Source organism: Hyalella azteca, unplaced genomic scaffold, assembly GCF_000764305.2.
Source record: "Hyalella azteca isolate HAZT.00-mixed unplaced genomic scaffold, Hazt_2.0.2 contig4732, whole genome shotgun sequence".
Taxonomy (NCBI): domain Eukaryota; kingdom Metazoa; phylum Arthropoda; class Malacostraca; order Amphipoda; family Hyalellidae; genus Hyalella; species Hyalella azteca.
Genome location: NW_025934943.1, coordinates 45,593 through 57,515, shown reverse-complemented (window position 1 = coordinate 57,515; position 11,923 = coordinate 45,593). Strand labels below are relative to the sequence as shown.

Sequence of the window (11,923 nt, the reverse complement as noted above, 5' to 3'; positions counted from 1 at the left end):
ATGTCGATCATCTTGCAACTGCCGCATTGATCGTGCAAGTACGCACTATCATTAGGCATCGGTCAGAGATGCACTTTCGTATTTCTAGCAAACATAGTGGCAACTTTCTTCCCTGGCGTACTGGTGGTGTGCATGGTAAACTTCCGGCGCCCACGCAAGTCGCAACAACTTCTAGACCAGGGGCAATCAATTTTGGCGTCCTCGCCGTCCGTTTGCTGCAAACATCGGCGTCCACCGTCCGTTTAGATGGTGCCTTGGAGTCTTTTGGGCAGAAAAACGGCGTCCTCGACCTATGTTGTGCCATACTCTACAGACTGGAGGATGACCATTGGCCCTGGCCCCTGGGCCTGAGAGCTTGTATTGTTTCCTCACTAGCTGATGGCCTGAGCCACCTGACACCTGTGACCTGGGGCTGACAGCCTGACACAGATGTACGGCTCAACCTCAAGTCCTCAACAGCTGCTATGGCAAAAAAATTTGCAAGCTAAAGCTGATAGCAAAATGTTGAAAGCCTGAATGCAGTGGTAGTTAAGCAGACAACTTTCTAGCAAATGAACCCCAACTTCCCAATCCCAAGCAACCTAAATGTCAGTTAATGACTTGCTGTAGTCTGTAAGTGTCTGTGTAATGCAAATGAAAATCAAAATACATAGGTACAAAACCTCGCACACGCATAATACGCTAAAGCTGAATAAACCCACAAAACGAGCGTACCATCATAACCATGCTGCCCTGGGCAGCGGGCGATGGCGTTCACGCTCTCAAAGTTTTGTTTGCTCCCGACGCTACGAATTTTTACATCAATGTATGGACAATTATTCTGTTGGTCTAATTAAAAGTTGACATACAAGACTGATAACATCATTGGTTTGACGAATACAAGGCAAAACATTGCGCAAGTGCGGACCGGATAAACAAATGTCGATTACGAATGACGCTGTCTTTTTGCACTCCACTTAGTTTTCTACACGCCTTTCAAAATCTCCAGGTTTCCCCCCATACATCATTCATGGCCCTTTATTCGCCACGCCATCGCTGATAACTAAGTAAACAATACCTATGAAGATGTCGCTGCCCACCCCATCATTGGGCGTGGAGCCCACTGTGACAGAAATCTACTAACGGTTTAATGCGGTTTTCAATAATATACTTCTTCAATTATTCTCGGCTATTATATTATGCCAGTTACCGTACTTCTTTGTAAATGAAATAAAATTAAATTAAGATGTATTCCTTTCGTTACCAACGCTTTGGTTTTAAAAATATGAGCTCAAGCGTTTTTTATACTATGAAAATATAGGCGTGCACAATAGCACGAACGAATTACATTTAGCTAAGTGGACACCAGGACACGACAAGCATGGAAGTTCATCTTCGTGTCCTCTCTTAGTGCCTTCTTCAACGATCCCAATTGCAAGATACGGGGGTTGACCGCTGCTAGTTCAGCTAAAGACCGCACAAGGCTCTCACAACTAGCCGTTGAAATTTCTTGAAGTACACACTTATATAACCTGCCACAATAAGGCACAACCTACATTATAGAAATTTATCAGATAAGGGCCGTACGTCTGTAAGTTTAGGAATACTCTTTCATTACCTAAATTTCCTGGTAAGAGATAAGTTGTTCAAACATATGCGATTTTCAATAGACCGCATTTAAGACGCTGCAACCATGACAGCATCGGCCGCTGTCCGCCGAGTTCTCACCTATGGGAGTTTTTCACTAGGTTCAGGCGCAGAAATCTATTCGAAAAATATAATATCGGTCTAAAAATCTTAATTCTATTCCAGTGGTTTATTTGTACCGAGATAAATTATTTAACGTCATATTACAACTGCCATTACCAAAAGAAAATTTCCACGTCAAGTTTCGAGGAGTGTGCGATATTCAAACTATTTTAGCGTTGCACACGTGATCTTTTATATATTCTTTAGCGATCAGTGTACCATGAATTTATGAGCACAAATTTTTATGGTAGATACGGTTAATAACAAATAGGAAGTGGCAGTTCCGTAGATTAAGGCATGATTTCTCCTTCCCGTATCATGCATTGGACTAGGTAAGTCGTGTCCAATGGCTTATGATGGACACGCAAAGCTCATAAATAACTCTACTGGCGCTGGCGAGTGGTTTCAGGCACTCTCTCTCCTCCCCGGAACGTGAGTGGCCAGCGGTCGGCCAGAGTGTTACCGCCGGCCGCCCGCTACCTATTCACCGGCCACTTGACAGCTGGCCCTTGCCCCAAGAACAATATTCCTGAGGCCTGGGGGCGTGTTAGCCACAAATATATAGTTGAAGTGATCACAGGACAATGAAGACTAGTGGCGGCCGAATTGACAAGTGAGCTCAGATTTTACACCGATCTGCTGGTGACTGGTCTCAGGGAACTCCGACATCGCTCCGAAAGGCCTGACTCTGAGACGTCGTTCTTCTCTTCAGAGTCACCACGCCCTAAATCCAAATCCTGTGATGTCTTAATAGATTAATCCGTCAATGAGTGGCTCAGCTTTTACAATACAAACATGTTTGTGTCCAAATAAGTACAGAACGTTTCTCGATTTCATTGTTTTGATAAGCTCCCGAAAAAATAACATATTACATTTATCGAAATCAACACTACGTAGTCAGCCAACTCATAGAAACTTCGTCGACGATTACCAACAACGGAGAAAGAACTCCAGTAAGACCCAATTTTCTATTTTGTATTCCCTGTCGACAACGATACAGATCATACCATCAAATATAAGGGGCTACACCGAACGAAACTACATGCTAGCCATGTTTATTCGTCTACTGACACGTTTCCCAGCATATCCATGCGCAACAAATTCGATTTGTTTATCATAATTTGGGACTTAAATCGTAATTAAAGTATGATAAATATCAAATTAATTGAGTATTTCAGTTTTTAGTTAATTAGTTAGGGTAACACAGAGTAAGAATGATTACTCTGCGTAATTCCTCAATAATTTGGAACACATACACAAAGGAGTAAACACAAATCGACTAGAGCGGGAATTATATGCCAGGTACAAGCTGTACGTAAGCAATCATTCGGTACATAATGACTAGAAAAATCTTCCCACAAATCTTGCGAGCTATCTTACGTACGCTTCTCGTTTAAGAGAAATAAATATCTACAACAAAATTACTTGAACGTTAATTTGTCGATTCATCACAGGTCACATGTTACAGATAAATATGAATCGACTGAAATCCAAACAAAAATACTAATGACATAAAGAATGAAAGATGAAGAGGACGAAATAAATCATTGAAATTAAATCACTTTACAACTAAGGATAAGACTAATGACATATTTTAACTAAGGAATTAGTAGAAACTACATGTTATGGTGAGTTTTTTTGCATAAATTCTCGAGAATTACTCCTTCTCACCAAACTGTGAGCCAACATAAAAAATCAAACATCGAGCTCCTTATCGATTGGGTATCTCATTCCAGAATTTAAAATGTACATAAGCGTTATCGGATCTTAACCCGATACGTACATGCAATAGTCTTATATAATTAAACAACAGATTGCTACGCTCATTCAGTAGAAATGATGCGTGATGGCCAACTGACGCATTTTCGTGGTTCGCTATTTAACTGCGCATAATCTTCTACTACGAAAGCTACTGTTTCACAGTTAGTCTAAAAAATAGTAATGACTAGAAAAACAAACAGTGTTGCACCGAGTAGATGAAGGTATTATGCAAGGTTTGGTTAATTAGCAAAGGAATTCAAGAAACCATTTTTATACAGTAGAAGTAAGATGAGAGTTAATGTAATGCATTAAAACTACGTTTGATAATCACACAGACATTCGCAAGAATTCAGAATTTGATCTAGCTGCACTACATCACAGTTCGCAAGAATTCGCAACCATTTAACTGCCGTATAATTCTTTCATCAGGAAGAAAGAAAATTGACCACGCTCATCCAAATCGAAATAATCCACATGGAACCTTTAATTGTTACAATCAGTTTTCATGACCAAAGGCTATCAAAACTTGCTCAAGTACACGTAGTGTCCGATTTGATGTGATGATTAGTGTCCGAGAACACAGAATCATCGTGGCCTTCCCCACGCATGGACATGGCAGCGATGTTAATGTGAGAGCCATAAAATTTTAATTAAACTGTAGTTGAGTAATACTACCAGGCAAACCCCTCTCCGACATCTAAATACGTGTGCTCAGTACGGCCTGTTGAGCCTGACGGCGGCAGCAGCTTTTGCGAGCTGCTCTTGAAGAGTTACGCCCCCACCTCGCCCTCCTCGCCGACCACCGTAGTTGCCAGAAGGAGCACCAAGCCTGAAGCCTCCTAGAGCGAGCCCCCCGTGTCCTAGGAGTCCTCCCATAACTCCCCGGCCGTAACCTCCCATGACGCCACTCAGTAACCCCCCACGCCCAAGAAGCAGAGGTGTTGGTGGCGGACAAGGCAGAAGAGGAGAAGAAAAGGTGGAAGCGTGATGAGGAAGATGGAGTGATGAGAGAGTGGAGAATGGGTGCGAGTGCGTGAGCGTATTGGGGTAACTGGGTGTGGTGGTGATGCTTGCACCTCCACAGAAAGGATGCAACGTAGCCATGCTGCAGGCACTCAAGTGGTGGTGAGGATGATGGTGAGCCACTGCGTTGCCACCAGCGCCAAGGAGAGCAGCGTGCTGAGCACTGAAGTTTGAGTTGAAATTGAAACCGCCGTGGTGGGGAAAGCTGTCGGCAAGGCTCATCACTTTCGTGCCTCGCGGGTGAGCGAGGCTCATGACGGCAGTTGTAGCGAGATGGGCAGCAGGGTCGCTGGGGGTAAGGGTACGTGTGCTGTTTGACTGGTCGCTGCTGCTGGTCGCGTGAATTTGGTCAGAAATGTTGTCGTTGTGGCTCATAAACTGAAGCACGTTCATTGCCTCGGGTTTGGCAGCATTAGCGTTTGGACCATAGAAACTCTTATCCTGAAGTGCATTGGCCCTGTTATTGTCACCACCAACTTCGGTTGTCATTTGCCTCTGGGTGTCCATGTCAGTACCATAAGAAGTCGGAGCTTCAGAGCGTCCAGAGAGAGAACAGTTAGGGGCCTTGCCAAGCAACGGCGACTTTGACGAGGGAGAGGGTGAATCACACTGCATGGCTCCTTTATTAAGGTGATGGCCGCCTACAAATTGTGATGACTTGGGACCTATCTGGAAGTTTGAGTTTTTATTGCAGAGAGGGGGAGGTTTAGCAAGTAATGGAGACTTCATCATTGGGGTTTTAGCTATGAGAGGCGGGCGCGGGTTAGGTGGGGACCGCCGGATAGGCGTGGGTTTATTTGGAAGAAGGGGAGCTTTAGCAGACGACAGGAGCGGCGTCTTGGTCGTCAACAAGGGGGTCTTCAATAAGATCACAGGAGACTTACGGGTCGTAAGAGGAGACCTGAGACTGTTGTTATTGTTGACGTTAGAAGTATGTCTGTTGGGGGTGGGATTGTTATCGCTGGAATATGGGGGTGACTTGCGTTGAAGAGGGGAAGATCTCCGAAGCGGCCTCGAGCGGGTGTACTGTGAAACTCCTGAACGAGCAGATGGTGAATGCCCGGCGCGATCTGGAGAGCGAGAACGAAACTGCCGCAGAGAAGGTGAGCGCGACGAGCGATGCTGCGACGGCGAGTTCGATGCGCGGCGAGGATTGCTGCGTGAGCGACGATAAGGAGAAGAGCGGGAATCGCGGCGTCCAGGAGAACGAGATCGATGAAGAGGCGAGCGTGAAGCGCGGCGAACCGGTGATCGTGAAATTCGGCAAACCGGGGATCGCGATATACGGCGGACGGGCGATCGTGAAATACGGCGGACAGGCGATCGTGAAATACGTCGGGCAGGCGATCGAGATCCACGTTGCATTGGCGACCGTGATTTTCGCTGAAACGGCGAACGTGATCGAGGAAGAGGTGAGCCTAACTGTTGTGGCGAGCGTGGCTGTAAGAGAGGTGAGCGTGATCGATGGAAGGGTGAGCGTGATCGGTGGAAAGGTGAACGTGATCGAGTAACTGGTGAGCGTGAATGGTGATGGGATGAACGAGAACTTCGGCGAATGGGCGAGTGAGAGCCACATCGGCGAGGAGAAATCGAGCGGTGGCGAGTGTGGGATGCAGAGCGGTGGTGACGATGACGTCGACGATGGCGCTTCTTCTTGGACGTCTGTCGCTTCCCGTCACGCGACCTGGAAGGCAATAGCAGTCCAGTATCCCATCTACCTGAATAGTGTAAGTTATACGCCGTTGAAACCCCCAGTGAAACATTATATGACTGCTAGGAACTCAATATTAGGACAATAGCATGTTTATATTACAGTCGAATCAGGAAGCAAGGTTGATACGTCACAGAAAATTGCATCACTGCAACTTTTTTAACTAAAAGTAGCAAAGTAACAATGAATCACTAAGTAAAGACCTGCGAACGATCTTGCGGCTGTACAGCTCACGTCTGAGCTCACGGGAGATGGGCTTTAGATGCATGAAGTTACAGAAGCCACTCCTGGTGCACTCTCTGCAACATTCAGGGTGTTGAGTTGAGTGTTCAAAAAATAAGACATAACAGCACAAATCAATGCATGATTGTATGCTCATCACATCTATGCATCTAACTGAATGAACAAACACGCCCTTGCTTAGATTAACGAGCATAAAGACAAATTGATTTAGAATATACTGTTAGCAGAAGTAAGCTTTGGATAGTGATTTTGTTAGTTAGTCAATTTTGTTAAAATCTCACCCCATCTCATACTGTCGACAACAGGCCTCACGAAAGTCAGTGACTGGGCTAAGCTCGGCAAACATAGGACGTCTGTTGAACCAGCGGTTGTTGAGGTCTTCAACTGCTCTCTTGGCATCTTCCTCAAATTTGAACTGATGCAAATATAAAATATGATTATCATCCACATAGCAGCACCTGCATTACCAGCTACAATAGCAGCCACAACCACAGATTTGGAAGTGAAGCATCAATTACTTAATGATGAATTGTTGCCAAACAACAACACATGCACACTACACTTGATGTGTAACCAGGAAAGGCACTGAATATCTCAGCAAGTACATTAATACATCAATGAACAACATAAATATAGATAAAGTAATTTTCTTCATTACATTTAGTTTTCCGTGATGTTTTGAATGAAATTTAAATTCAGCAAAGACCAATAATCCCAACTACTGACCTTAATGTAGACATTGCCAACTAGATGATCCCCAAGGTTGTCGCAGACGTTCATCTCTTCAATCTCACCATAGTTGTCTTCAAGTTCAACAAAGACCTCCTCAAAGAAGAGGTCATAGTGCTCCTGCATTTCTTCATCACTGACAGTGGCTAAAATAAAGATATTTTTAGCTCAGCAAGACTATGCACATATACAAATTACAAGGGCGCCATGCAGAAAACAAAGCAAATAATATGAGTACAACAGACAAAAAAAAAGAGGAAATGTCCTCATTAGAAGTTTATATTATAACAGAAAATTTTCTCAAAGCTGTATCAAAGAAATTGATTTGGAAAAAAGAAGAACTCAGATGCAGAAATTAGGACCACCTTGCTATGGCAGAATTTAATACAACCAAAATCTAGGTAGTAAAAAGTTTAATAAAAACTGAAAAGTTTTACACTAGGTACTTGTACATGTAGAGGAAAAGGTAAATTAATTGTCAGAAACTAATAATAAACTTTAATTTATCAACATTTCAACAAATGTAGGATAGAGCAAAAAAAAAAAAACAGGACAAAAAATTGTTATAAAATTAAGTAAGAAGTTTTTATGAGAGAAGGATGAATTACAATTAATTAAAAGTATAAAAGGATAATAAAAAAATTAGGTGAGGCTAAGTGAAAATATTATTTTCTTTGTATTGATTATGTACTTAATTAAAATGCAAACTTTAATTTACAAAAAACCAACTAATTGAACAACCCCCTTTTGATATTATTTGTCATTAGAGAAAGGTATTACGATTTCAGAAGTACAGTCTAGTGACACAATAATAGGGATGTTAAATACCTAGAATTACCTGAATTGATCTATGAAAATTTCTCATAGCAGCTCATCCATGATAGAATTTCAGGGAAATTGGAACTAAATTCCAATACTTTGAGTGCAAGCATCCAAGTGAAGGCAGAATAATACTTTACTTTCATAAGAGAAACAAAACATAAAAAATTGATGAAATTTATTTCTCATTACGATATTCATGCTTCATTGTTAGTGCAGGACCAGACACTTAAAATGTGGTAACTATTTTAACATTAAATAGAACATAGTGTAGAATTTTCAGAAGCATGGCATACATTCAAACTAGAATGCCTAAAGTTACAACATAAATAGATGGTGAGGAAAAAAGATACAATACTGATAAATAAAAATGAATGAAACAACCAGGCTGATGGAAAAATTGCCAACTTCTTCTGACAAAAATGCATATCAGATGTGAAACAAGTAGCAACACAAGAAGAGGAATAGTGCATTATATCAAGCTACTACAGAGGAAATTTCTTCAGAAAACAACCATCAAATGACAACAGAGGCTCTAAGTTCAATGAGCTACCCACAATTTGTCCACAACACAGTCAGAAGCTTAGACATGTTAGACTCACTATGGGAACCATCCGCTGATTTGGCCGAATTTTGGGGGTTGCAGTAGAGGTTGAGTATTAGTACAGTCTGTAAAATACCACATGCCTGAGTTAGTGATACCCACTTACGATGTAGGCCAGGAGCTGGTGATGGTGATTAGTTTGAAAATGATTAGTTAAATATCACATGATTTTGATGCTTGCAGATTCATTAATGGAAATTACTTCTGAAAAGCATATCGCTACAACTAATAATCAGGTACAGTATTTGAATGTTGTTCGATATAGTACTTTAGATTAAAATTAAGAGAGATATTACTGTTTAGTCTCATTTGATTTGCAAGCACCAATATCAAATGGCTAAGTCCCATTCACAGGAAAGAATGAATGAAGAACAGTTACAAAAGCAGAAGTTAACTTCCATATTTTACACGTTAGTGTTACAAGGGTTAGTAGTAGTAAATTTAAAGCCAAACTTTATTGGATGGATGCTCCATCACGCTTCAAGCAACCCACAGAAGACTTCAAAGTTAAGAACCTCAATGACCAACAACAAAACATCAGAAACATTGCTGGAATGCAATTTAGTAAAGCAATCACTGGTATGGCAGATCTCCCAAAACAACAGCTTCCAGATTAGTGTAATAAACAAACACACACAACCTCCAAATATAAATGAAGCACCCAGGAATAGAGAACTACACACAGGATTATTGATGGTAGTTTACATAACATATACTAACCTGGCTGAAATTAGGCTTATTGTGAATTCTGGAACAGCGGTCCCCATGACGACAAGCTCCTATTTTAAAATAGAAGCTGCAGTTCACTCTGAAAACATAAACAGTTGATGTTGATTACATTGCACACATATTTTGTCACATGCTGAAAAATCAATTTACTCCATTTCAGTCAGCAATTATTGCATAAATAATAGCACTTTTAATTAATAAGATCAAAATAGTTAATAGTCATATATGTATACCATCAAATGGGGTAAAAAGGTATGGTTTTGAGCATTTTTTGTTAATAACTTCTTACCATGAAACATTTCATAAACAAGTTTAAATTCATTTTATAGCTCTTTGCGAGGGCTACCTATCGAATGGCATCTTCAAAAAAAAAATCCATATGCTATTTGTAAGGTGCCAGAAGCAAAAAAAGAGAGTCCCAAGTAGCCCCATCGAACGGGGCTATTCGGGACACTTGGAATAAAACTTCATTTTAAAATATTTGAAGCATGCAGAGTGTACTCATCCATTACTAACAGTACTCTGAAGTCCTCCTCTTTCATTGTAGATGATGTAGAGGTAGAATAAATGAAATTTTTTGTGATTTTTACTCGTTTTTCCTTAATTGATATATTACCATAAACATCAATTACCATCAACTTTTGGCCGACCTTGGCCACGTTTTTTTATTTTGTTTTGCAAACAAAAACGGGGTCATAAACGCCAGGGTCGTAAACAAGGTCATAAACGCCAGAGTGACTTTGGCCATCGTTTATAAACGAGATGATATTACCGATATTACCGTATCCATGAACATGCCATTGAGCATTTACAACAACCTTTACACTGCAAGCTTCATATCAGCAGCCTTATAGCATTTTTTCTGTATCTGTAAGCTTACAGGACAGCTTGTAATTTCACACCATTTTAATTGGGTTAAGTGAATTTACAATAAAAAAATATAACTCAGTACTCACTGCAGTAAGTGACAGAGAGCGCATTTTCCCGTCGACGAAAACTTGAGGTCACGGATGGACGGACAGACAGACATGGCTAGCACACTAGTGCATTTTTTCCATAAATGAGAAAATGAGATAAAAATATTGTGAAAAACATGCCTGAAACAGAAAGGAATGTTTTAGTGACAACCATCATATGTTTTGGAAAAATAAATCGTAGTTTAGGTCAATTACTTTTCATTCTATGATGCCCAGTGCACAATTCTAAATATGACATTCTATGCACAATTTTGTGATGACTGATGATGCACTAATTTTTCAAAAGGTGAACTTTTTTCGCACAGCAAGGTATATGTAATCAATATTCTTTGTTTTTAATAAATTTTTTTCTTAACTGGAGCCTTTGCTAACCGAGGTTCTCCTGTAAATGTGCTTTTGGGGGTGTCCCGATTAGCCCTGGGGGGTGTCCCAACTCTCCCAAGTAGCCCAGCTGTGCAAAAATGACTGCCATTTTTACAACACTTCTCTTTAACTTCACTTCTTGTTTGTCTGTCTGTCTGCTACAAATCTTGTAGTCAAAATTTAACACACTTCTACTTATCCTATTGTAATGTTTAGTCCATAAAATCAATCTATTGGAGGCCAGCAACACAATTATTTGGGAGACATTAATCATCATAATGATAATGACATCGACCACTTGACATTAACTTAAAAAAAATTGTCAGTCAACTCAGACAACTGAGATATGCTAGTATGCTACATCATACAGATATTTTTAAAAGTAGAAATTCATAGGCAAGACCTCTTCTCCAATGTCAGTCGGCTTACAGCAATCATTCCGATTTTACTGATAGCAATAATAAACGACTTACTTATCTTTTTCGGTGCCAAAAATCGATGCCAGGTACTCCGCCATCTTCAGCTGTCGATAGTACCGGACGAACTACTCAGTACTCCGCGATTTGCCATGAAAGCAAATAGTACAGAATTGTAAATACAATAGCCAATAGCGGATGGTCAAAAACAAAGTGAAAAATAACTGTATATTTTGAAATCTTCTGCAGATTTACCAGTCGAATGAAAACTTAATCTTAAACTCTTGCGCGTTGATGTTTTTTTTTAATTCTACCGATCGATTTCCCGTGCTTGGATGTGCTCTATTTGAGATTTCATTTGTTTGTATTTTTAGAGTTTGTATGTTCTATTTTATCTCAGATAATTTGGTACTCCACTGATTCATTTGTGAGCTCTAAATTTTCGAGTACAACGCGTTTTCATAACTTATTTACCGCCAGTAGCTCCTATTTTGATTCCAAATAGAGTTTCAACCGGACGAAAATTAACACTGAAAGCAGTGACCTGTGACAATAATTAATTCGATGGTCAATTTCTGGAAATCTTGAAGATTTGAGTGATATAAAGGAAATAATTAATGTAAATCAGTTTTGTACGGTTGACTCTTGGCTAATTATTATACCAAGACCTTTTGGAGTCACATCAAGCAGAAGAGTTCAATTTGTCAACTCCAAGAATGCGAACTGAGGTCGAATAGATTCCTGAATTCATTCAAGATTCCTAGAATTCATTCAAAATTCAACAATGTATGTGAGAATGATGGTAATCATAGACAAACTT

At 40.5% G+C, this 11,923-nt stretch overlaps 1 protein-coding gene across 2 annotated transcripts; it reads right to left on the bottom strand.

The window, feature by feature from the left end:
• Positions 1 to 2,546: 2,546 nt before the first annotated feature.
• Positions 2,547 to 11,215, bottom strand: LOC108669885 (serine/arginine repetitive matrix protein 2). 2 transcript variants are annotated; one of them, XM_018157316.2, is made up of 7 exons: positions 11,161 to 11,215; positions 9,339 to 9,426; positions 8,617 to 8,683; positions 7,193 to 7,341; positions 6,748 to 6,881; positions 6,427 to 6,522; positions 2,547 to 6,196 (listed from the first exon to the last, which is right to left on the bottom strand). In XM_018157316.2, the coding sequence occupies exons 1-7, from the start codon at positions 11,202 to 11,204 to the stop codon at positions 4,201 to 4,203; spliced, it is 2,574 nt and encodes an 857-aa protein (XP_018012805.1). In that variant the 5' UTR covers positions 11,205 to 11,215; the 3' UTR covers positions 2,547 to 4,200. The 2 variants fall into 2 exon arrangements, with proteins under 2 accessions (XP_018012805.1, XP_018012807.1); XM_018157318.2 differs by lacking the exons at positions 8,617 to 8,683; positions 11,161 to 11,215 and having other exon boundaries at positions 9,339 to 9,400.
• Between the last annotated feature and the right edge of the window lie 708 nt (positions 11,216 to 11,923).